The sequence below is a fragment of the Ranitomeya variabilis genome, chromosome 1, assembly GCF_051348905.1.
Source record: "Ranitomeya variabilis isolate aRanVar5 chromosome 1, aRanVar5.hap1, whole genome shotgun sequence".
Classification (NCBI taxonomy): Eukaryota; Metazoa; Chordata; class Amphibia; order Anura; family Dendrobatidae; genus Ranitomeya; species Ranitomeya variabilis.
In genome coordinates this window covers 117,739,318-117,765,011 of record NC_135232.1, presented here as the reverse complement: position 1 = coordinate 117,765,011, position 25,694 = coordinate 117,739,318, and the positions used below count along the sequence as shown (strand labels likewise).

The window sequence follows — 25,694 nt, the reverse complement described above, 5'->3', positions numbered from 1 at the left end:
TTGGGTGCCATTTTTATCCACTTGTGTGAAAATGTAAAATTTGGAGCCAAAACAAAATTTTGGTGGAAAAAAGGTAATTATTTTTTATTCACTGCACAATGGTATAAAATTCTGTGACACACCTGTGGTGTCATTATGATCACTGCACCCCTAGATGAATTCAATGAGAGGTGTAGTTTGTAAAATGGGGTCACTTACGAGGGTGTTCTGCTGTGCTGACACCTCAGGGGCTCTCCCAGTAGCTCATCACGTGATCAGGAGAAATTGCTCAATAAATTGAATGGTGGAATTTCTACTATTACCCTGATGACAATGCAAAAATTGGGCCTAAAAAACATTTTTGTGGGAAATGCAATTTTTTATTTTTATTTTCACAGTTCAAAGTTTTAAAACTTCTGTGAAGCACCTGGGGGGTTCAATGTGCTCACCATACATCTAGATAAGTTCCTTGAGGGGTCTAGTTTCCAAAACGATGTCAGTTATGGGGAATTTTCACTATTTAGGCACATCAGGAGCTCTCCAAACACAACATGGTGTTCATTAATTGTTCCTGCAAATTTTACATTCAAAAAGTCAAATTGTCGCTCCTTCTCTTCTGAGCTGAGCTCTGCCGTGAGCCCAAACAGTGGCTTTCCCCAATATATGGCATATCAGCATGCTCAGGAGTAATTGCACAACAAATTTTGGGGTTCATTGTTTCCAGTTACCCTTGCAAAAAAAAAAAAAAAAATTAGGTCTAAAGTAATTTTTTTGTGAAAAAAAGTTAAATGCTCATTTTTTTCCCCACATTACAAAAATTCCTGTTTAGCACCTGAAGGATTAATAAACTTCTTGAATGTGGTTTTGAGCAAATTGAGGGGTGCAATTTTTAGAATGGTGTAAATTTTGGGTATTTTCTGTCACATATATGTCACTTCAAATGTAGTGTGGCCCATAAAAAAATGGTTTTGTAAATTTTGTTGGAATAAATGAGAAATCGCTGGTCAACTTTTAACCCTTGTAAACTTTTGTGTGACATATCTCTCTGATTTAGGGCATAACAATTAAAAGTTTGAAAACTGCAAAATTTTTCCAAATTTCCATATTTTTTCACAAATAAAGGCAAGTCATATAGAAAAAATGTTACCGTGTCACCATGAAGTACAATATGTCATGAAAAAACAATCTCAAAATCACCAGGATCAGTTGAAGCGTTCCAGAGTTATTAACTCCAAGAGACAGTGGTCAGAATTGTAAAACTGGGCAAACCAGCGTAATCGGTTACATGTGGCCGCACAGGCATACCAACCCTACGACAAGTCCACATACCCAGCAAGGACCTCCACTTTCATGAAACGTGCCAAGGTGCAGGAGTCGAATACCTCAGCCACAGCTACCCTCCTGTGCCATGTAAAATGGGAACCTAATATTAATGTTCATTAATATCATATTAGCTGGGATCTGATACCTGGTACCCCCACTGATAAGTGCTTGGTAGTGGTCATCTTGGTTCAATGTGATCATCAAGCAGCAGCTGGTACTAATACAGCTGTTTGTCGGTGCCTGTTGTTGAACTTCCTCATATCCGTCATCTATATTTGATACATGGTCAGCCCCTTTAACTATTTTTTTTTCCAATCTTACACCCTACAGTTGGCTTGGTCTAACATAAGCCGCTGCAAACCATAATGCACATTAATAACATAGTGCCATAATACAACACATAAAAAAGAGAAAAAGAGGAGTTGTCTCTTCACCTTGGAGATGCAGGAGAGATGAGGTGAATGGCCAGCAACATATCACATGGGCAGACTGAGTCCCACAGAGCGGAAGACATTCTCATAGCGCTACTTTCCTTTCTGGCTCATAACTGGAGACCCCCTTATGTGGTCTACATTCTCTAACGAGACACACGTACAGGCTTGTCAACTGCGCAATAGAAAACAATCTCACAGAGAGATTTACTGCGGAAGTGAAGACACTTGAAAGGGGTCGGCCACATTATCTTTATCTTAATAGATCAGTTGTGGACATGATTTAATGGCACTTACTAATATATAAGTATTAAAGGTTCTCCTTCTCACAGACTGCATAACAACACTGAAAAACACTGCAGATGTGAAAGCTGTCTGTTAACTGGAGGAGGCTGACTGACAGGGCTGGTCACATGCTCCTCCATCAGCAGCCATTTTGAAAACAGGATGCCTATGCAGTCTGTGAAGAAGGAAGAGAACCTTTAATACTTATATATTAGTAAGTGCCACTGAATCATGTCCACAACTGTAAATGGGAAAACCCCTTTACATCCATGAAATGAAGATTACAAGCTGTTCTACAAAAGATCAAACTGTAATTTAGATTTGAATGGGTTTTCTGAATTTCTACTGTTCTTTTCTCATCCTCGCTGCTGCTACCAGTGTCTGTTATCGTCTGCAGCACTGAAACCATGTCGACAACGCTGCAACCAATTAATGAACGGCTCGTGCCATGACAGACACCGGAAGTCTTGGAGAATACTCAATATTGGACCTGGGGAGTGTGAGTAAAGATCAGTTTTGTTTCGTTTTCTTTATAAACTGTGCCTGGGGAGCCGAAAATCCTCTTTATTTATAAAGTCAGTTTCAAAAAGTAAGACAGAAAACCAAGCATAAATTATCCATATAAATTATTACATTTATATCAACATGTTAGGACAATACATTTTAAAGGGAAGCATTACGCATACGATTAGAATATCACTAGTTACTCCCCGAATAGTCAGGTCGTATGAACGGCCACCCAGGGTGTATTATATAGATGGCGATCATTACTATAACAGAATATTATTCTGACGTACATAACTAAACACACAACCTCATCTGGATTCCATAAGTGCATATAAAATAAATGAAACCAGATCATTGTATGTTTGAATGTGATAATAAACACCTACACATATAATCCCCCCAAGAGCCAATTGTAAAAGATATGATGAGTCTAATAAAGAATAATCTCATTCATCACTCTCTGGCTGAATCATAAGTGGCTCATTGAAACGTCTTTAACTGCTAAACTATGCAAGATACAGCCGGCCATACACATTACAAAGAAAGTGGCTGAAATGAGCGTTGATTGAGTGCAAATATTCTTAAAGGGAATCTGTCACCTAATTTTTCGTATATAAGCTGCGGCCACCGCCATCAGGGGCTTATCTACAGCATTCTGTAATACTGTAAATAAGCCCCCGATGTATCCTGAAAGATGAGAAAAACAAATTAGATTATACTCATCCAGGGGCGGACCGGGTCTGGCGACTCCCATCTTCATACGATGACGTCCTCTTCTTTGCTTCCTATCGCGGCTCCGGCGCAGGCGTACTTTATCTGTCCTGTTGAGGGCAGAGCAAAGTACTGTAGTGCGCAGGCGCCAGGAAAGGTCAGAGAGGTCCAGCACCTGCTCATTGCAGTACTTTGCTCTGCCCTCAACAGGACAGACAGAGTACGCCTGCGCCGGAGCCACAGTGTGAAGACAAGAAGAGGACGTCACCATAAGAAGATGGGAGGCCCCGGACCTGGACCGCGACGCCCATCGGACCGAACCACACCAGACCGCCCCTGGGTGAGTATAATATAACTTGTTTTTCTTTCAGGTTACATCGGGGGCTTATCTACAGCATTACAGAATGCTGTAGATAAGCCCCTGATGGCGGTGGACGCAGCTTATATACGAAAAATGAGGTGACAGATTCCCTTTAAAAAACTGATCAACCACTATCAGCATTCTCACAGAAATGTTGGGTTTGGACTTTTTGTCTGAGCAGATACAATCAATCATTCTCGAATTTAGTGCAGCCCTTTTTTCTGTAAGAGAGCTGTATCCTTAGGAGTTTTCCATAACTCTACACTCTCCCATCTTTACATAAGGTTGCTGTATTGGTTTGGGAAATTAGCATTAAGTTACATATAGCATTATAGTATGTAAAAGATTATGATACAAATGCATATCATACAGTGGGTATGGAAAGTATTCAGACCCCTTTAAATTTTTCACTCTGTTTCATTGCAGCTATTTGGTAAATTCAAAAAAGTTAATTTTTTTCACATTAACCCCTTTACCTCCAAGGGTGGTTTGCATGTTAATGACCAGGCCAATTTTTACAATTCTGACCACTGTCCCTTTATGAGGTTATAACTCTGGAGCGCTTCATCGGATGCCGGTGATTCTGACATTGTTTTGTCGTGACATACTGTACTTCATGATCGTGGTAAAATGTCTTTGATATTACTTGCGTTTATTTGTGAAAAAAAATGGAAATTTGGTGAAAATTTGGTAAATTTAGCATTTTTCCAACTTTGAATTTTCATGCCCTTGAATCACAGAGATATGTCACACAAAATACTTAATAAGTAACATTGCCCACATGTCTACTTTACATCAGCACAATTTTGGAACCAATTTTTTTTTTTGTTAGGGAGTTATAAGGGTTAAGGGTATGTGCACGCGTAGGTTGGATGTCTGCTTTTTTTTCCGCACCTGTTTTTGTAAATGCGTAGGTAAACCACACTGCGGATTACCTGTGGATTCACTGCGGAAATACTGCATTTTTTGTGCGGATTCCACCTGCGGTTTTACACCTGAGGATTCCTATTATGGAGCAGGTGTAAACCGCAGCGGAATCCGCACAAAGAATTGACATGCTACGGAATGTAAACATCGGGGTTTCCGCGCGTTTTTTTCCGCAGCATGTGCACTGCGGTTTTTGTTTTCCATAGGTTTACATGGTACTGTAAACTCATGGAAAACAACTACAGATCTGCAGCGTCAAAACCACTGCACCGTGTGCACATAGCCTAAAAGTTGACCAGCGATTTCTCGTTTTTACAACACCATTTCTTTAGGGACCACATCACATTTGAAGTCACTTTGAGGGGTTTATATGATAGAAAATATCAAAAGGTGACACCTTTTTAAAAACTGCACCCCTAAAGGTGCTCAAAAGGACATTTAAGAAGTTCATTAACCCTTCAGGTGCTTCACAGGAATTTTTGGAATGTTTAAAAAAAATGAACATTTAACTTTTTTTCACAAAAAAATTACTTCAGATCCAATTTGTTTTATTTTACCAAGGGTAACAGGAGAAATTGGACCCCAAAAGTTGTTGTACAATTTGTCCTGAGTACGCTGTTTCCCCATATGTAGGAGTAAACCACTGTTTGGGCGCATGGCAGAGCTCGGAAGGGAAGGAGCACCATTTCACTTTTTCAACGCAGAATTGGCTGGAATTGAGATCAGACGCCATGTCGCGATTGGAGAGCCCATGATGTGCCTAAACAATGGAAACCCCCCCACAAGTGACCCCATTTTGGAAACTAGACCACCTAAAGAAGTTATCTAGATGTGTGTTGAGCACTTTGAACCCCCAAGGGCTTCACAGACGTTTATAATGTAGAGCCGTAAAAATAAAAAATCTTTTTTTTTCTCATAAAAATAATACTTTCACCCCCAATTTTTTTATTTTCCCAAGGGTAACAGGAGATATTGGACACCAAAAGTTGTTGTGCAATTTGTCCTGAGTAGGCTGACACCCCACATGTGGGGGTAAACCACTGTTTGGGAGCATGGCAGAGCTCAGAAGGGAAGGAGCACCATTTGACTTTTTCAACGCAGAATTGGCTGGAATTGAGATCAGACGCCATGTCGCGTTTGTAGAGCCCCTGATGTGCCTAAACAGTGGAAACCCCCCAATTCTAACTCTAACCCTAACCAAACACACCCCTAACCCTAATCCCAACCCTAACCACACCCCTAACCTCAACATACCCCTAACCCTAACACCAACCCTAACCACACCCCAAACCCAAACACACCCCTAACCCTGACACACCAATAACCCTAATCCCAACTCTTACCATAACCCTAACCACACCCCTAACGCTGACACACCCCTAACCCAACCGTAAACATAATCCAAACCTTAACCCCAACTCTAGCCCCAACCCTAACCCTAACTTTAGCCCCAACCCTAACCCTAACTGTAGCACCAACCCTAACTTTAGCCCCAACCCTAACCCTAATGGGAAAATGGAAATAAATGCATTTTTTTAAAATTTTATTATTTTCCCCTAACTAAGGGGGTGATGAAGGGGGGGTTTTTATAGCTGATTTTTGTTTGGCAGCTGTCACACACTAAAAGACGCTTTTTACTGCAAAAAATTGTTTTTGCGTCACCACATTTTGAGAGCTATAATTTTTCCATATTTTGGTCCACAGAGTCATGTAAGGTCTTGTTTTTGGCAGAACGAGTTGACGTTTTTATTGGTACCATTTTCGGGCACATGACATTTTTAGATCGCTTTTTATTTCAATTTTTGTTAGGCAGAAAGAACAAAAAAACAGCAATTCATGAATTTCTTTTGGGGGGGCCTTTATACAGTTCCGCGTTTGGTAAAACTGATAAAGCAGTTTTATTCTTCAGGTCAGTACGATTACAGAAATACCTCATTTATATCATTTTTTTGTGTTTTGGCGCTTTTATACAATAAAAACTATTTTATATAAAAAATGATTGTTTTGGCATCGCCTTATTCTAAGAGCTATAACTTTTTTATTTTTTTGCTGATGGCGCTTTATGGTGGCTTGTTTTTTGCGGGACAAGATGACGTTTTCAGGGGTGCCATGTTTATATCCATCTTTTTGATCGCGTGTTATTCCACTTTTCGTTCAGTGGTATGATGATAAAGCATTGTTTTTTGCCTTTTTTTTACGGTGTTCACTGAAGGGGTTAACTAGTGGGACAGTTTTATAGGTCTGTTCGTTACAGACGCGGCGATATTAAATATGTGCACTTTTATTGTTGTTTTTTTATTTACACAAAGAAATGTATTTATTGGAACAATACTTATTTATTTTTCTTTATTTAGAATTTAAAAAAAAAATGATAATTACTTACGGGTAATTTGATTTTCCAGATCCATGACAGCACCGGTACATGAGAGATGGTCCCGCCCCCAAGAACAGGAAACCTGCATAGGAGATAAAAGATGGGGGCGGCACCTCTCTCCTCAGTTTGTTTACAGAGAATGTAAGGTAACCGCTACGCTAGTTTTAGGCATATATACATTATTTTAAACTCTAAGACTATTTATCTATTGTTTGTGTTAAGTGGTTATTACCCCATCTTTTGTTTGTGTTTTTTTTTTTTTTTTTCAAGATTTTTTTTTTTTCAAGATTTTTTTTTTTTTTGTGAATCACACACCATCACCAAGATAGGGCGGGAACTAGAGCGGTGCTGTCATGGATCTGGAAAATCAAATTACCCGTAAGTAATTATCATTTTTTCCCTTCCCCATGACAGCACCGGTACATGAGAGGAAGAAATAGAAAGAACCTCTAGGGTGGGACAACGGCAGATAGTACTTTTCTACCAAAGGCAAGATCTGATAGCCCCAGATTTAATCTATAATGGCGGAAGAAAGTAGAGGGTGAAGACCATACTGCTGCATTACAGATTTGCTCTATCGATGCATTTGCCCTCTCTGCCCAAGATGTGGAAATAGCCCTCGTAGAGTGGGCCGTAACACCAGGTGGAGGGACCTGCCCCGAAGAGGAATAGGAAAGTGATATAGCCATACGGAGCCATCGTGCAATGGTTGATTTTGTGGCCTTTTTTCCCGTTTGCCCCCTGAAAGGAGACAAAAAGGGCTGAAGACTGTCGCCATGGTTTTGTCACTTCTATATATTGAAGTAGGCAACATCTGACGTCCAAGCAATGGAAGGTTTCTTCTCCCTGGGATTTTGGATTGGCACAAAATGAGGGCAAGACTATCTCCTGATCCCTGTGGAATTTTGAGTTGACCTTAGGTAAGAAGGCCGGATCAGATTTTATAATTACCCTGTCCTCTAGGAATGTAGTGTAAGGAGGGTCTATAGATATAGCCTGAAGCTCACTAATGCGTCTGGCTGAGGTAAGGGCAATGAGGAGAACCGTTTTTAAAGTTAGCGCTTTTTCCGATATGGAGGAAAGAGGCTCAAAGGGAGAGGAGGTCAAGGCATTTAAAACTAAATTTAAATCCCAGGGAGCGACCTTTGGACGAGGTTTGAATGGTCTGGCTGTAAAGGAGGCCCGAATGAACCTACACACCCAGGGGTGATCAGCCAATTTTTGGTCAAACAAGGCGCTAAGCGCCGAGACTTGCACTTTTAGAGTGCTGGTAGATAATCCCCTCTCCAGCCCCTTTTGGAGAAATTCTAGGATTTCTGATATAGGGACTTTCTGAACGGTATCTGTTATCCCTCGGCCTGAGAATTCTAAAAATTTTCCCCATACCTTTTGGTATTTATCAGCTGTGACTTTCTTTCTACTGGACAGTAGAGTAGTAACTAACGGATCCGAGAACCCCTTTGCTAGCAGAAGTCCCCTCTCAAGTTCCAAGCAGTGAGGTGTAGGCTGTGAACCTGAGGATGTGTCACTGGACCCTGGTGCAGAAGGTTTGGAACCTCTGGAAGTATCCACGGGTCCGAGATGGATATACGTCTGAGCCAAGTGAACCAAGCTCTCTTTGGCCAGAAGGGTGCGATTAAGATTATGCGTGATTTCTCCTCTCGGATCTTTTTCAGGACTGTAGGGATTAATGGGATTGGGGGAAATGCATAGGCTAGTTGGAATCTCCATTGGTGCGGTAACGCATCTACTCCTTCCGGGTTCTCTTTCGGGTTTAGAGAGTAGAATCTTTCTACTTTTTGATTCTGCCTTGTGGAAAAAAGATCCACTTGAGGAAGCCCCCAGATGGCACAGATTTCTCCAAATATTTTTTGATTTAGTGACCACTCGCCTTGGTGCAGGACGTGACGACTCAGAAAATCTGCGACAAAGTTGTCCGACCCCTTTAAGTGTGTACTTGTAAGAGATAAAAGGTAGTTTTTGGCCCAAAGAAATAGTCTTCCTGCTTCTTCCATTAGGGGACTTGATCTGGTTCCTCCCTGTCGATTTATATACGATACCGTTGTGCTGTTGTCGGACAATACTACCAGATGTTTTCCTTTGAGATCCTCTTCTGTTTGAAGAATCGCATGCCTTACTGCTGTTAATTCTTTCAGGTTTGAGGAGGCTAATTGCATCTGTGGATCCCAAAGACCCTGTAGGATCCGACCTGATAGGTGTGCTCCCCAACCTAACGGGCTCGCATCCGTGGTCAGTACTACCGGATTCTGGATTGACCATGGGACCCCTTTTAGATTTCCGGAATCTAGCCACCAGCTTAGAGAGTCCCGAACATGTTGTGACAATACGATCTTTCGATTGAGGTTGTAAGGCATTTTTGTTTGTTTTGACAGGATCTGCCACTGTAGGTCCCTCGAATGAAGTTGTGCCCATTGGACTGCCGGAATTGTTGCAGTTAGCATACCTAGGAGGGACATGGCTTCCCTCATCGAGACATATTGGGCCGCCTGTATTTGTCTTACTCGTTGTTTTATGGCCTTGACTTTTCTGTCTGGAAGGATACAGACTTGTCTGATTGAATTTAATTGAATCCCCAGGAACTCCTGTATCTGGACTGGAATCAATCTTGATTTTTTTAAGTTTATTATCCACCCTAGTTTGGTTAGCAGCTCTCGTACTGTCGTAACTGCTTTTATGCAATCTTCTTGATTGTCGGCTATAAGGAGGAAATCATCTAAATAGGGCACTAGTAGAATGTTTTCTCTCCTTACGAAGGATGCTATATCCGAAATTATTTTTGTAAAGATACGAGGAGCCACCGATACCCCAAAGGGGAGACATTGGTATTGTAGATGGGTGTAGACCTGCCCCAGCTGCACAACCAACCTCAGGAATTGTTGATGCTCTCTGCTGATTGGCACATGATAATAGGCATCGGTAAGGTCTATCACTGCCATGTAACATCCTGGATACAGCAGTTTTACCGCCGTTCTTAGTCTCCATTTTGAATTTTTCCACTCGGATGAATTTGTTTAATTCTTTTAAGTTGAAAATTGTTCTTAATGACCCATCCGGTTTTGGAGTGAGGAAAAGGGTGCTGTAAAACCCGCTCCCTATTTCCTGTGGAGGTACTCTTACCAGGACTTTTTTGTCTAAAAGAAGACGAACTTCTTTTTCGAGAACTAACTGGTTCTTTTTGGCCACCCGAGTAACTTTTATTCGGTGAGGAGGCAGGGAGATGAAGTTTAATCGTAGGCCGTCTGATAACAAGTTGATTATCCATTGAGACGGCTGTAAGGTTACCCACTGATGGACAAAAAACCGTAACCTTCCTCTCACCTGGAATATGGCGTCATTGTTTGGGATCTGGTTTTGGAGGTTTATTGAAAAGAAAACCTCTTTCTCTTTTTTCACCCCAGGGTTTCCCCCGTGTGGTTCTATCCGTTGGGCGGCCCCGGCCTCTACCCGATCCTCGAAAGGACCGACGATTGTCATACCAACGTCGTTTAAAGAAGGGAGGTGGAGGAAAGTGTTTCTTCTTGTCCGCCGCTTTTTCTAAAATTTCATCTAAAGCCCTGCCGAATAAATATTGCCCCTCACAGGGTACAGCACAGAGCTTCACTTTTGATTGAAAATCAGCATTCCAGTTTTTTAACCATAACGCTCTTCTTCCTGAATTAGAGAGGGCACTAGCCCGGGCAGCAAACCGTACCGAATCAATGGCAGCGTCCGCCAGGAATCCCGCTGCATTTTGAAGTGGAGGGATGACTTCTAGAAGTCTGTCTCTTGGACACTTGTATTTTATTTGGTCGCTTAGTTCCTCTAGCCATTTAACCATGGCACGGGCAGTGCAGGTAGCCGCTACTCCAGGCTTGAACACCCAAGTTGAGGCTTCCCAGGCTGATTTTAGAAAGGCATCCGCCTTTTTATCTAGGGGGTCTTTTAGGGCCCCCATATCCTCGAAGGGAAGTGCTATGCCCCTGGAGGTACTTGCGATAGCCGCGTCCAACCTAGGCGCTTTTTCCCAGTTTTCGCAAATTTCCTCATCAAAGGGATATTTACGTTTTAAGGCCTGGGGCACTGAAATTCTTTTATTCGTTTTTTTCCATTCTTTTTTGATAAGATTTAATATGTTATCGTGAAAAGGGAAAACTTTCCGTTTTTTATCTTCTAAATTACTGAACATGGAGTCGTGAATCGTTTGTTTTTCTTTTGGCGTCTCAACCCCCAGGGTGGACCTGACCAGTTTTAGCAACTTCCCCATGTCCTCTGATAACATATATGGCCGGCCACACTCTTCATCTGAAGAGTCCAGGTCCGAAACCTCCTCGGGCGGAAGTTCCCCCTCGTATTCTACATCAGATATTTGGGCAGGCGTAGAGGGCGGGTTTACGGAGCTCTGCAATCCATGATGTTTTAACTGCTCCTTTACAGTGCTGTGCACTTCGTTTCTCACAATATCCTTTATATTCTGAAGCAATGATGATGACTCTTCAGATACAGTTTTTTCTATGCATGAGCGGCACATACGCTTCTCATATGCTTTGGGAAGGCTTCTATCACAGAGTGCACACTTTATGCTTATGTTTAAAGGTAACTTTCTTTCCCTGCATATATATATATACAGAAAACACAGAGTTACTAACATGTTTTTTGCCTTACAAAGGCACTCACCCACCGGACCCTTAGTACCACGACAGGCTGTGGGTTCTCTGCTGGGATCGCTGATTCCATCGGATCTGCCATCTTGCAGGAGACCGTTACCGGTGTCTGCTTGCCGCCTTGTAGTTTAAATATGGCCGGCCAGGAAGCGGTGTGTGCGCCCCTGAACTTACTCCCCCCGGGGAGTGTCAGCACACCGCTCCTTCAGCTTACAGCGTCACTTCCGGTTCCCACCCGGAAGTTCCTCCATTCACTCGGCGCCAGCGTCGTGATGGACACGCTTTCACCTTCTCCCCCAGCCCAGCCTCCGGCCAGGAGCGGACGCCGGGGAGTCCGCAGTGGGGAGGACGCACATGCAGCCAGGTATGGAGGCGACGCGCGCACGCTGCCGCCGCTGCTCCCACCGCGGACCTCGGTCAGAGACTGGCCTTAGCAAGGGAGACCTCTCCCCATGCAGCACCGCAGGTTCCCCGCAAGAACAGGAAACCAAACAGACTGAGGAGAGAGGTGCCGCCCCCATCTTTTATCTCCTATGCAGGTTTCCTGTTCTTGGGGGCGGGACCATCTCTCATGTACCGGTGCTGTCATGGGGAAGGGAAAAAATATTTTTACACAGTGTCATTTTTTTTTTTTACTTTGTCCCAGGGTGGGACATCACTATATATTGTCAGATCGCTGATCTGACACTTTGCACAGCACTGTTTCAGATCAGCCATCTGAGAGGAAGTGCAAGAGGCTTGCCGACGCCTGCTCTCAGCAGGCACTGACAATCCACCTACCTGCAGGACTCGGAAGGACCCCGCGGCCATCTTGGATCCGGGGGCCTACAGGGAGGACGACTGAGGAGACGCTCGGAACAACGCGATCACATCGTGCTGTTTTGAGGGTCCCAGGGAAGCATGCAGGAAGCCCCCTCCCTGCACAATGCTTCCCTATGCCGCAGAAACGCTGCGATCTTGTTTGATCGCAGCGTTCCGGGGGTTAATGTGCCAGGAGCGGTCCGTGACCGCTTCTGGCACATAGTGCCGGATGTCAGCTGCGATAATCAGCTGACACCCGGCCGTGCTCCCCCTATGAGGGCGGCTGATCGCATATGATGTACTATCCCGTTGATGGTCACATGGGCCCAGGTAACCTTGACGGGATAGTAAGTCTGATGTCAGAAAGGGATTAATGTACACTCTGCATCTCTTCTTGACTGAAAAAAAAAATGTAGAAATTTTTTCAAATTTATTAAAAAAGAAAAACTGAAATATCACATGGTCATAAGTATTCAGACCCTTTGCTCAGACACTCATATTTAAGTCACATGCTGTCCATTTCCTTGTGATCCTCCTTGAGATAGTTCTACTTCTTCATTGGAGGCCAGCTGTGTTTAATTAAACTGATAGGACTTGATTTGGAAAGGCACACACATGTCTATATAAGACCTCACAGCTCACAGTGCATGTCAGACCAAATGAGAATCATGAGGTCAAACGAACTGGCCAAGGAGCTCAGAGACAGAATTGTGGCAAGGCACAGATCTGGCCAAGGTTACAAAAGAATTTCCGCAGTACTCAAGGTTCCTAAGAGCACAGTGGCCTCCATAATCCTTAAATGGAAGACGTTTGGGACCACCAGAAGTCTTCCTAGACCTGGCCGTCCAGCCAAACTGAGAAATCGTGGGAGAAGAGCATTGGTGAGAGAGGTAAAATAGAACCCCAACATCACTGTGGCTGAGCTCCAGAGATGCAGTAGGGAGATGGGAAAAAGTTCCACAAAGTCAACTATCACTGCAGCAGTCTGGCCTTTATGGCAGAGTGGCCTGACGGAAGCCTCTCCTCAGTGCAAGACATATAAAAGCCTGCATAGAGTTTGCTAAAAAAACACATGAAGGACTCCCAGACTATGAGAAGTAAGATTCTCTGGTCTGATGAGACGCAAATAGACCTTTTTGGTGATAATTCAAAGCAGTAAGTTTGGAGAAAAGCAGGCACTGCTCAACACCTGCCCAATACAATCCCAACAGTGAAACATGGTGGTGGCACAGTCATGCTATGGAGCTGCTTTTCATCTGCAGGGACAGGATGACTAGTTGCCATCGAAGGAAACATGAATGCGGCCTAAGATTCACCTTCCAACAAGACAATGACCCCAAGCATACAGCTAAAATAACAAAGGAGTGGCTACAGAACAATTCTTGACTGGCCCATCCAGAGCCCTGACCTAAACCCAATTAAGCATCTCTGGAGAGACCTGAAAATGGCTGTCCACCAACGTTCACAATCCAACCTGACGGAACTGGAGAGGATCTGCAAGGAAAAATGGCAGAGGATCCCCAAATCCAGGTGTGAAAAACTTGTTGCATCATTCCTAAGAAGACTCATGGCTGTACTAGCTCAAAAGGGTGCTTCTACTCAATACTGAGCAAAGGGTCTGAATACTTATGACCATGTGATATTTCAGTTTTTCTTCTTTAATAAATTTGCAAAAATGTGTACATTTGTTTTTTCAATCAAGATGGGGTGTAGAGTGAACATTAATCAGAACAAAAATGAACTTTTTTGAATTTACCAAATGGCTGCAATGAAACGAAAAGTGAAAAATGTAAAGGGGTCTGAATACTTTCCGTACCCACTGTATGGATGCTAGGCAAGAAAAAAAAAGAAAAAAAAGCACTATCACCTGATGATAGCAGTGAAGCTGGCGAAACATGTCGGGGAGGCTTAGGGCAAATTTTATATAGCATTAGGCAGTGTAGTTTTGTATTGGCAATACATGTGGTATGTATAGGTAGCGGCTGCATCTTGATCCACATACCTCTAATTGAATACAATACCAGGACAATGAGTACTTTATAGGATTTGAGTTCAATCAATTATTTATTGATGTCCCTCCTACACCACAATGACCAGTGCAAATTTTAATTTTTATCCTTTAGTAGTTTAATAAAAATAAATTTTTAGGTATTTAGTTAGGGATTATTTACCACTGGCAATCTGTTATTCACATACACATGACACTCGCCCCACTTTTCGGTATGAGAAATGGAGCGATTTATTAAATACTAGTGGGAGCTAGGCTTTACACAGATCATGGGGGATACTTTTCATTTTTCCCCACTTTGCTATATTCTGAGGTAGTGCACTTTTCTTCACATGATCCTGCAGGGGGCTCCATAGGCACAACACCACGAGTCCCAATTTTCCCAATGTCATGAGAGATGATCACCTTACCTTCTTGTGATATATGCTGGATATCCCTCTGTCCAGGTCAGGCAGCTTACAGAGATAACCACGAATCTGACTGAAAACAATGCTATCAGAGGACAGGATCTCGGACACGGCATCAAGCCGAGCATTAATTTCACTGGTGGGAATAATTGTAAGCATTTATTAAACCACAAGATTATATTAGAAATAAAACTTTGATTTTATTAATATTTCTATATAGGTTCTGTTCCCATAGGAACACATTCTTGAACATTTTATTCATTAGCAGCTAGAAATGAGAGGATCGCTTCGCTCATCCCAGGACCAGGTTCCTGGTCACTGCTTTTGGGCCGTGGAAAGGAGCTGTGTGAATTAAAAGGTTCTCTGGGACGGCGTTTGATTTGCAATTCTCACACTGGCCTCTGACTGTTGTTTCAGGAAACAATACATGTACATACCATCAATAGTTAGACCTCGACCCTATTTTTTGTATTGAAGTATCTAAAGAGAGTGACCAAAAGTGATTGTGAAGGAAGCGGAGCAGGGTCACCTATTGTGATTAGTGGATTCGGTGTAGAGATAAGCTGATTGCTTTGCTCAATTCTGGTCCAGGTCGTTGATCTCTGGTCATGGGCAGGATTTGGAAGAATTTCCTTATCTTCCGTGTTCCCCAGTGCAGCGTTTGATTCGCTAGCCTGGTGTGACGTCATCTGTACTATGAACAGATGATGTCTCACTAGCCCGGCTAATCATAAGCCAAGCCCGGGATCCCAGTGGGTAAGGATAGTCACAAAATGTTTTGCTCACAGCCAGAAAGAACTGACCTGGATCATGGACCAGGGCTGCTCAAAGAGATCCGCTTGTCATCACATTTGTGCATCTTATCATCTATCTGTCTCCTGACATTTACATTAGTTTTCTGCCAAACCAATGTTTCCCAACCTTGAGTCCTCACGGCCCCCAACGGATCATGTTTTCAGGATTTCCTTATTGTGGCATAGTTTCTGATGTCTTTAAGATAATTCCATCATCTGTTCAATAATAAGGAAATCCTGAAAACATGATCTGTTGGGGGCCATCAGGACTAGAGTTTGGGAAACACTGTGCTAAGTTATAGGGTCACTGGATTCACTTTTCAGAACATATCAGGTGATTGAATATCAGTTCTACAAATTAACATTATGACCAGACGTATGAGGTCCATCTCATTCCTAGACTGTAGACCGTAGTGATCTACAGTATACAAAAAGTTTCCAGGAGGAATAATCATAAATTCATGTGGAATTTGACTTTTCTTATTATACACATTATCTTGCAGAATGAAACAAGCTTTCTGGCAACTACAAGAGGTAGCTACCCTATATAGTGGCATGTAAAAGTAGTTTTGGCACCGCTGGTCAAAATTACTTTAATGTGAACAGTTAAGCACGTTGCAAAAAGACCTAAAGTTAAAGATGACACATTTCCTTTGTATTTTAGGCAAAAAAAAAAAGTATTTTTTTGTTTTAAAAATTACAAAAAGAAAAATGGGCTGACGCAAAAATGTTGGCACCATTGGAGATTTGTGTGCTCAGATAACTGACCAAGGTTTCAGACCTTAATTAGCCTTTTATGGTTATGATTTGTTCACTATCATTGTTAAGAAAGGCCAGGTGATGCAAATTTCCCAACTTTATAAAAACCTAGCTTCTAACCTTGTGCCAAAAAACAGCAGCCATATTATTCTAAGCAGCTGTCTAACACTCTTAAAATTGGGCATCGACGTCTAGAGATGCAGCTCCTAGACAGGTTGGAAGGAGTTAAATCTTTGCTGAACTTAGCTTGTTGATTGCCTGTGGTCACATGCTGCAGGAGAACCAATCATGACTGCTCTTTCCTTATTTCAGCTGGCTCCATGTAACATTGGATGCCAGCAATAGTTTTCTCCATACTGGTCTTGGGAGAGGTGGACAGGACACGTTCCGATGTACTGGTTATTTCCAAAGTTATTGTAAGCATTTTTTTGTTTACCCTTTCCTTTTTCCCTAGATGTCTTTATATTACTTTGTTGCCTCTCAGGCTTTACACTTTATGTCCCTTTTTATGTAATTCCCTGAGGGCGTGTTGTGTGACTGCGTTTCTGTTCTGTCCTGTTTGTCTTGTTTTGTATTTCCCCATACACATTTCAGACTAGTGCTGCTTAGGAGCATAGTAAGCAGCGAGGTTCGGGCATTTCCATCTTCAGGAGTAATCCCATGTGCAGGTATAGCTAGGGACCCCTAGCCTGAGGGTCAGACTAGGACTACACTTACCATCCCGCAATAACGCCGTGACTTCATCAGGGGCTCTAGTGAACGTCCGGTAGTCAGTTAGTTACACCCCTGCCCATGGCACAGTGGGTCCACACCCACCAGCATTATACGTAGACATCATTGTGTCTGCCGTGCTGAGCCTCAGAGGCATAGGCTGAATGGTGGAATGAGGTGCAGATGGCTCCCTGTTTCACAATTTTATTCAATGGTACCTGCATCCAAGGGGCTCAGATACCACTAAAATTATGACACCAGGTCCCCTTGACTCACAGGCCTCATACTGCTATTAGCAATAAGCCACTGACTGGCTGACCAGTAGATCAGTAGAATTCAGCCCTGCGGTCTTACGAGTCAAAAGTTTAGATTTATGGGACCAACTGTCATGTTTTTGTGAGATACAGGAAAGGTGAGTGGATGTTTTTTGTGTGTGTGGTGCTAACCATGAAGAATATAGAGGGAGATGTGATGACGTGAATGTACTTTGCTGGTCATACTTTGGGAACTCCTTCAAGATCTTTGGAAAGTCAACTCAGGTGAAGACCTGATGAACTAGTTTGAGGTAATGCCAACAGTATAAAGTGGACATCAGAGTAAAAGGGGAGTACTTTGAGGAATCTAAGGTTCTGCTGAGGAACAAGGAAAACCACTGTATTTGCTATTATTTTATTCCTAATGCTCCTCTAAATAGTCAGGGTACTGTTGACAAGGTTACAGATATTCGTTAAGGTGCATTTTCCCTTTAAATATTAGATATTATAAATATAGGTTTAACAGTGGTACAAATACTTATCTTATTTTTGGTGGATGGAGAGGCAAATAACCTGAAAATTACACAATATGCAAATAAAAAAAAATTGGAAATTACTTTTTGAAAACTAAATCTGCCATGTAATTACATGTGGCTCTCAGGAGCTCTAGTAATCCTCAAAATGAAAAAGTCACCCAACACAACGTGAGCTGTCTCCCTTCACCCACTCTCTATATTCTGTTCTATGTGCAATGATGAGTTATTCATCCAAGGTGTTCAATGTCTTATTGTAGAGTAATTACCATTTATTGATTTACACTGCACAACAATACAAATACAGAACTGTATATCTCATCTAATAATGCATGTAGGCTACGATTATTGACAGAAATGTAATAACTACAGAACAAAGCGTTACATATAATACACCCTTAAATAAAACAGATTTAGATGATTATTACCTCCAGCAATCTTCATTATTACTGCCTCTTCTGCATTAGCAAGATCTAAATTGATATTAATTCCTTAAAAAGAGAACCTGTCATCTCAGGTGACTTTTCAGAGGCAAGATGCAGTGTGTTCATGAGGTAAGCTATTTCTGGCCACTTTACGACTTCCATCCTGCATTTTTCAATAGTTTTATAACCCTGTGAATCCATCATTAGTGTTGAAGTTAATCACTTTCTAAAGCAGTTATCTGTTCTCTGTGGGTGTTAGTGGCTCTATTTGGACTTCACCACTTCCCTTTTCACAAACAATAAAAGAAGGTATAAACTGGCACCTCCCTTGGCAGGCAGTTAATATCTTAAAATGGTACTCTCATGTTATTAAACTGCTTTAGTTAGTTAGAATGAAAATAAGCAAGTTTGCAACCAACTTCCTTTATATATCTGCTGTCATTCTCCTACAATGCAAGCTTTTATCTTACATGGTGTACAGCTGGTTTCATGGAACTCAGTCACGATTGCCTGGCCAAGTGTGAGCAGTAGTTACATTCCTTTTTATTACTGGATTAGTAAAGGGAATGTCTGATAGACTAACATCAGGGTTTAATGTCAGTTGTGTTTTTGGACACTTCACAGCTGACATCAACCCCAAGCATCATTACCCTGATTGCAGCCACACCAAGACATTGGGAAGGCGAAGCGCCAGAATTGGAGCATCTCATGTGATGCTCAAATTCTGGGGCTGCTGCGGGCTCGTATTTTTAGGCTGGCAAGAGCCTAATAACTATGACCTTCCCAACCTGATGATATCAGCTCTCAGCTGTCTGCTTTACCTTAGATGGTTTGAAAAAAAATGGAGGGGGACCCCACTTTTTTATTAATTAATTTATTAGATTAATAGAAAGCTGTAAAATAAACTTCACATGCAAGGCACTAAAGGGGAGATATATTATAATATGTCATGGGGCTGTGTATATATCTGCCAGATATTTGTATGCATACAGAAGCACACACACGGCAGATAAATATTTGCTTAATCCAATTACATATTATCAAATTCTATACATATATATCACCGGAAGATATGTTTGAGTCCCCGGGGCTGCATGTCTCGCGGCTGTTAGACAACAAACAAGCAATCCCGGCATGTGTTGTAGCTGTTTAACAGCAGCAAGACATGCAGCCGCGGGGACTGAAACATATTTTTCGAGCAAGCCAAAAACACGAACATGCTCTGATAACGCCTTATCCGAGCTCACTAATAATTATATCTGTGTGTGTGCATATATCAGGGTGACAATGCGTTCTATAGAAAAAAGAAAAATAAGTTTTATTGAAACTCTCATCCCCTATAATTGTTACACATACTGATCTGTACCATCCTTTAAAATATAGTTTCTTTTAGCTGTGTTTAAAAGGTCGCCCAATGCCAGCCTTTGAACACTTAATAGCCATTAAAATAGGATTTTAAAATAGGATTTGGGTAGTTTTAATATAGAGCGCTCCCAATTAACGCTCTCCAATTTACTTATTTGTAATTTGTAAAGAATATTTAATATTATTAATGTTAGTTTATATTTCCTGTTTCTTGTAAACTTGCCAGATTACAGACAGCATTCGGTATTATTCACTGTTTTAGGTAAGTCTAATCCCTAAGTATTTACTCAGCAGCCTACACTACTCCCATGTGCTTTTTACTAATTAAATTTTTCACTTACTTTAATTTATAATAGTAATTTGCAAGTGTTGATGAGCGATATTAAGCTGATTTACAGCAACTAGGGAGGAGCGAATCCCTGAGAATTTGGCCGCTGTCCAACCTGCACTGGAAGAGAGTGCAGTAGCAGAGCTCCATTCACTATCCCGGACAATAAAGTTTGTTTAAAGGTTGAGTGCATGGTAGCCAATCAACAAACTTTGCAGCTGTAGCCCCTCCCTCAGTCTTTAGCATAGCTTGGTAATGGCGAAGGAGAAGGTGCACAGCTGAATAAACAGGGATTTGCTCATCCCTAGCAGCGTGTCAAACTTTAATGAAATGTGGTTTTATGTTTGCTATTTAGGCCTCCCACATGTTTAGTCACTGTTGTCAGAAAAAATGGCGTCTTCAAATTGCAGTGTTAGAGGAATGTGGTTAATTGGAAGGACAGCAGGCAGTATTATTGGTTCTAAGCTGCCGTTGAATTGGCAGGTGTCGGCCCGGTTTTAATCCCGACAAGGCAACAATATCACGTGATCAGTAAGGTGAAGTGTCTGTTGGGTAAGTGGAAGAGTCTGAAGAAGAATGCTAAATGGTTAACCAAAACACAAGAATCCAAGGAGAAGGAATTTGTTAATAAAAGTGATGATTTCTTTAATGTCGCTCATGCTGATGCCATGAAACTTATAAAACTTCAGGAAGACTGTGACGTCTTGCTTTCTCAAAGAGAAAAATGTCATAGTGGAAACATGGGACCATTAGAGAGAAAGGTGGCCAAGGTCAAGGAAAGATTTATGAGAGAATTACAGACAGAGAAACAAAGAAAAAAGGAAGCTGAGCGAGTTCAGCAGTCGACAGCATCAACTGAACTTTGCAGTAGTAGTAGCAGTTGCAGCGAACACGGCTTCCGACTGATAGTGATGAAGGCGAAGGACATTTTAGTCCGAAGAAACGCAAGGCGGTAAGATCTGTCAACGTTGTGACTCCGGAAGTTTCTGCTGCTCTAGAACGAATACCAGTGATAGAAAAGCAACCTACCTGCTTGCTACTGTTCTAAGTCTCTTGGTCATGGTCCATAGTTTCAAATTGAATAAGGAATTTAACAGATAGGCTCGTCACCGACATCGAGAGATAGCAGCAAATGCGATCAAAGCTTCCTTCGATAGCAGTAGTCCACTGACTGGACACTGGGATGGGAAAAGGTTTGCAAGTCAGATCCAAAATGAAACTGCTGAGCGACTGGCAGTTCTAGTGTCAGGAAGATAGGAAACGAGAAGTTGTTGTTGGTCCCAGAAATGCCTAACAGCGCAGGAGCACCACAAGCTAAGGCATTATTCAAGGTTATGCAGGATTAGCAGCTCTTGGAAAAAGTCAAGTTTATTTCACTAAACGCGACCAGTAGTTAACACTGGTACAAAGGCTGGTGCGTTCATCCGTCTTCTTGCAACAGAAACTGCAGAAAGAAGTTTAGTGTTTGCCATGTAGGCACCACATTCACAAGCTAATTATTGCAAGCGTGTGTGATAAATTGTGGCCGGCATCAACGGGTCCCAATATAAAGTAGTTTGAGACATTTTCGGCTGCCTGGAATCAACTGGATAAAATCAAGTTTTCGTCTGGAATGGAAGATGACAGTTATAACTGAGATACGTCCACTTAAGTAGAGTCTACTTGTATTTTTCATCAACCTGTTTGCACAATGTCATCCAAGAGAGGATTACAAGGAAGTCATAACACTGGCACCCCTGTTCCTTGGTTCACCAGCAAACCCAGACATGCACATCAATACTTCAGGTGCCTACCATCAGGCCTGATGGATGGCCAAAGTGATATATGCTCTGAAGATCTTCATGTTTCGTCACCAATTTCATATAACTTTGACAGCGTTAAAAAATCTACATCAATTTAGAACATTTACTGTCCACTTATAATTGAAGACTTGGTAACTCTGTCAGATCCCAGTCACATAGCCGTGAAATGACTTGACATCACTGCAAGAACTCATAGCATACAAAGGAATCAATGCGCCTGTTGCGGAGGCAGAAATAAAAAAGTTTCAACAAACACCTGTGGTAGCTCAGTGAGATAATGGTGGGTCTGGCTTTTTTTTTTTACAGTGAGATTCCAACCGCAGAAAAGGTTGAGATGGTACTGTCCCTGTGAAAGGAAGGCAATGATGTCTGCTCAACTCGCATGCTGCTTGCCGAAGACCTTGTGTCACACAAGAAGCACCATCACTTTGTGTCATCAAGCACAAGTTCGTTGCACTGGAAATAAACCAAGATTTTCTTCATCAAGATCCTTGTCTGTGGCACACTAACGCAAGTTACATTGATGCATCCTCAAAAGTCGCCAGATTGAAAGTCGTGAATGATGTCACCGAACGCTCCATTGTACTCAAGAGTACCTTCAAAAAAAATGCTGCAATAACACTGAAAGAATTGACATGCTGCACATTTGATTCTGCACCAAATCTGCAAGTCACAAATAAGCAACGTGTCCATGAGACTTCAGGATTTTCATTCACTTTTGCTGGCATCAGGAATTCCTTCAGGTTTTGTGACAAATCTGAGGCAAAAACGCAACGTGTGCACACAGCCTAAGCTTTTACATCTATGGGTAAAATACTATTGTATGTTATTACATCTATGTGTAAACTACATTTGCAGGTTATTACAGCTATGGGTAAACTACTATTGTCAAATATTGGAGCAATTCATCCAGGTGCCCACTATATGGCAGCTATGACATCCTACGAGACAGAATACCCATAGCAGAACTGCTTTCACTGTAGTGGTGGCTCATCATAGTCATCTTAAAATTGCAAAAATTAACCAACATTTCAGAACACTCCTATAATCCAACCATTTACATTTCTTCTTCTGTTACTGAATGTGTCAGACAATTCTGGACTTACCTCAGAACACCAAATACCCAATCCTTACTTGTTTGGAAATGATAATTCTTCATTGTGAAAGAAGGGCTCTGAATAATGTACTTAATAATGTAAATAGTAAAATACCTGTGACCATCTCAAAAGCCATTAAAATGGTGCATGAAATAACATTCAAACATAAATAATCACCTTGCATCAATAAATGGTTGAGTCACCCATTGTCTTAGCTTCCTTTTGCCAAATGGGGTTTTCGTGTGGTCCAAGACCCAAATCAAGCTGCCCTTTGTCTTCTGGTCTGTCTGCATTTGGAGGAAAATAATGTGAGAATAAGTAACACCTAAGAAAGTTAAAAAACACTTGCACTTTAGAGTGGGCGTGCTACTGCTTCACCCCTGAGATATTATGGGTGTCATTTTCTCTTACACCCTGCTCAGTATGTGTCACATTCAAACAATACTGCTGCCAATCTGGGCACTGAGGCATTGGATTACTAGAAGACAGGTATCCTTTATATTGTTGTTCTAGGACCTATACTGGCATATCACTAGTTACAGTAGTAAAATAGTCTTCACATGTTCCCTTCAAAATAAGAAGAATACAAATTCTTCATCGTCTGAACCATTATCATTTTGTGGGTCACTTATCCCTAAAATAATCATGAAAAATAACATAATTCTTAATATATAATGGTGGATTCAAGCATGGATAACAGTGGTGTATCTCTAATACTTTGTCCGCAGTCGAGACTAGTTTAAAAAGAGGAGATTTAAGGAGTCTTCCAGCTCAAAATGCAGCCCAATAAAAATACAACATACAACAATATACAATTCCGTACTTGCAGCAGTTACAAAAGGCACAAAATGGCTACTGCATGAACTGGAAAAAACACATTGTACATATATATTTGGTGTATTCATGAGAAGAGCCCTCATCAGTCCCTTCGGGCAATGATTGACAAGCGTGTATACGGCTGGCGATTGTATGAAGAATATTTGGGTGTTTTCTCTTTTTGGGTTTGCATCTGATAATTTTTCTGTAACAGTTTCTTATGTAAATTGAATGAAATTCTTTTTATAAAGGTAAATGAAATGATAAAAGAAAATAAGAGGAATATCTAACAGCAGCTTGGTTTCATGCGGCCTTGACTACAATGCTGAAATCTTAGTGGCCGCACCGGTTGCTTGGGAAGAAATACACATGAACTGTATTGCCATCTGCATCAAGGCCGTAGTGAAAGCCTAGAACCTACTGCAATATCAGCTCAATGTTCTGCACTGCAAACCCTGACACTGCTCTCTAAGTGCCAGCAAGGATAATCAGTCATAAGTTATCAACACTATACAACCAGATTCAGACGGAGGTTTTTTTGCATCGTCTTTCTTCTCTGTTTGCAGATGCTTTTTTATTTTCTGCAGAGGATTATGGGGGCGGCCATCTAATAGCATGTAGAGATATGTTTTACTGCATCCACATAGACAATAGAGCACAATCGGCAGGCTCAGGCTCTTTAGCACTGATTCATCTAGACCGGCGGTTTTCATACCAGTCTTGATGATGGCGCAAGATGGGGAGTGGAGCTTCTGATTCTTTAAGAGGCACACACCTGTTAATGAATAAAAACGAGGCGTAAAGTGGCGTGCACTTCCCCACAAATCTTACTCCAATCCCTGCTGGAGTAAGAACTGTGGAAAAAGCAAATACTGCTGCTTGTCATGAATTTGACAATCGTGGGTCACCATGCACCCGTTCCACCCCCTGTTCCAGGCACTTTGCCATCAATGTGCGAGACGGTCATGAAAACACCAAAAGTTGAGTTGCGGAAAAATGTTGTGACTTTTCAAAGCGATTTATACCAGAATTCTAGTGAAAAAGCTTTTGACTTCTATGAGGGAGTTTTCTAGGCATGCTCTGTATTTTGTGCAGAGTTCATTGTGAAGAAACTGAGAGATGGCAAGCAGTAGCCATCACCTATTTCGAACGGTGGATCTTATGTAATAAGTGTTACCGTCTATTGTAAACCTTATAAAACGATTAGTGGTCTTGAATGTTTAAAAAAATAATACATTAATAAATACCGTAAAACTTCTATATCATATACAGTACAGATCAAAAGTTTGGACACACCTTCTCATTTAAAGATTTTTCTGTATTTTCAGGACTATGAAGATTGTACATTCACACTGAAGGCATCAAAACTAGGAATTAACACATGTGGAATTATATACTTAACAAAAAAGTGCGAAACAACTGAAATTATGTTTTATATTCTAGGTTCTTCAAAGTAGCCACCTTTTGCTTTGATGACGGCTTTGCACACTCTTGGCATTCTCTTGATGAGCTTCAAGAGGTAGTCACCGGGAATGGTTTTCACTTCACAGGTGTGCCCTGTCAGGTTTAATAAGTGGGATTTCTTGCCTTATAAATGGGGTTGGGACCATCAGTTGTGTTGAGCAGAAGTCTGGTGGATACACAGCTGATAGTCTACTGAAGAGACTGTTAGAATTTGTATTATAGCAAGAAAAATGCAGCTAAGTAAAGAAAAACGAGTGGTCATCATTACTTTAAGAAATGAAAGTCAGTCAGTCCGAAAAATTGGGAAAACTTTGAAAGTGTCCCCAAGTGCAGTGGCAAAAACCATCAAGCGCTACAAAGAAACTGGCTCACATGAGGACCACCCCAGGAAAGGAAGACCAAGAGTCACCTCTGCTTCTGAGGATAAGTTTATCCGAGTCACCAGCCTCAGAAATCGCAGGTTAACAGCAGCTCAGATTAGAGACCAGGTCAATGCCACACAGAGTTCTAGCAGCAGACACATCTCTACAACAACTGTCAAGAGGAGACTTTGTGCAGCAGGCCTTCATGG

At 41.7% G+C, this 25,694-nt stretch overlaps 1 protein-coding gene and 1 long non-coding RNA gene across 2 annotated transcripts in view; one reads left to right on the top strand and one right to left on the bottom strand.

Moving 5' to 3' along the window:
• The window catches only part of MSH3 (mutS homolog 3), a 240,166-nt gene that overhangs the window by 114,393 nt on the left and 100,079 nt on the right, over positions 1-25,694 (bottom strand). Inside the window, exons 12-13 of the mRNA XM_077288361.1 lie at positions 23,021-23,130; positions 14,779-14,911 (exon numbers count right to left, since the gene is read on the bottom strand). Coding sequence (XP_077144476.1) covers positions 14,779-14,911; positions 23,021-23,130 — 243 coding nt within the window. The remainder of the gene's footprint in view (positions 1-14,778; positions 14,912-23,020; positions 23,131-25,694) is intronic.
• LOC143807137 (uncharacterized) overlaps positions 16,176-25,694 on the top strand; it is a 40,848-nt gene continuing 31,329 nt past the window's right edge. The window contains exon 1 of the long non-coding RNA XR_013221658.1: positions 16,176-16,744. This is a non-coding gene — a long non-coding RNA (uncharacterized LOC143807137). The remainder of the gene's footprint in view (positions 16,745-25,694) is intronic.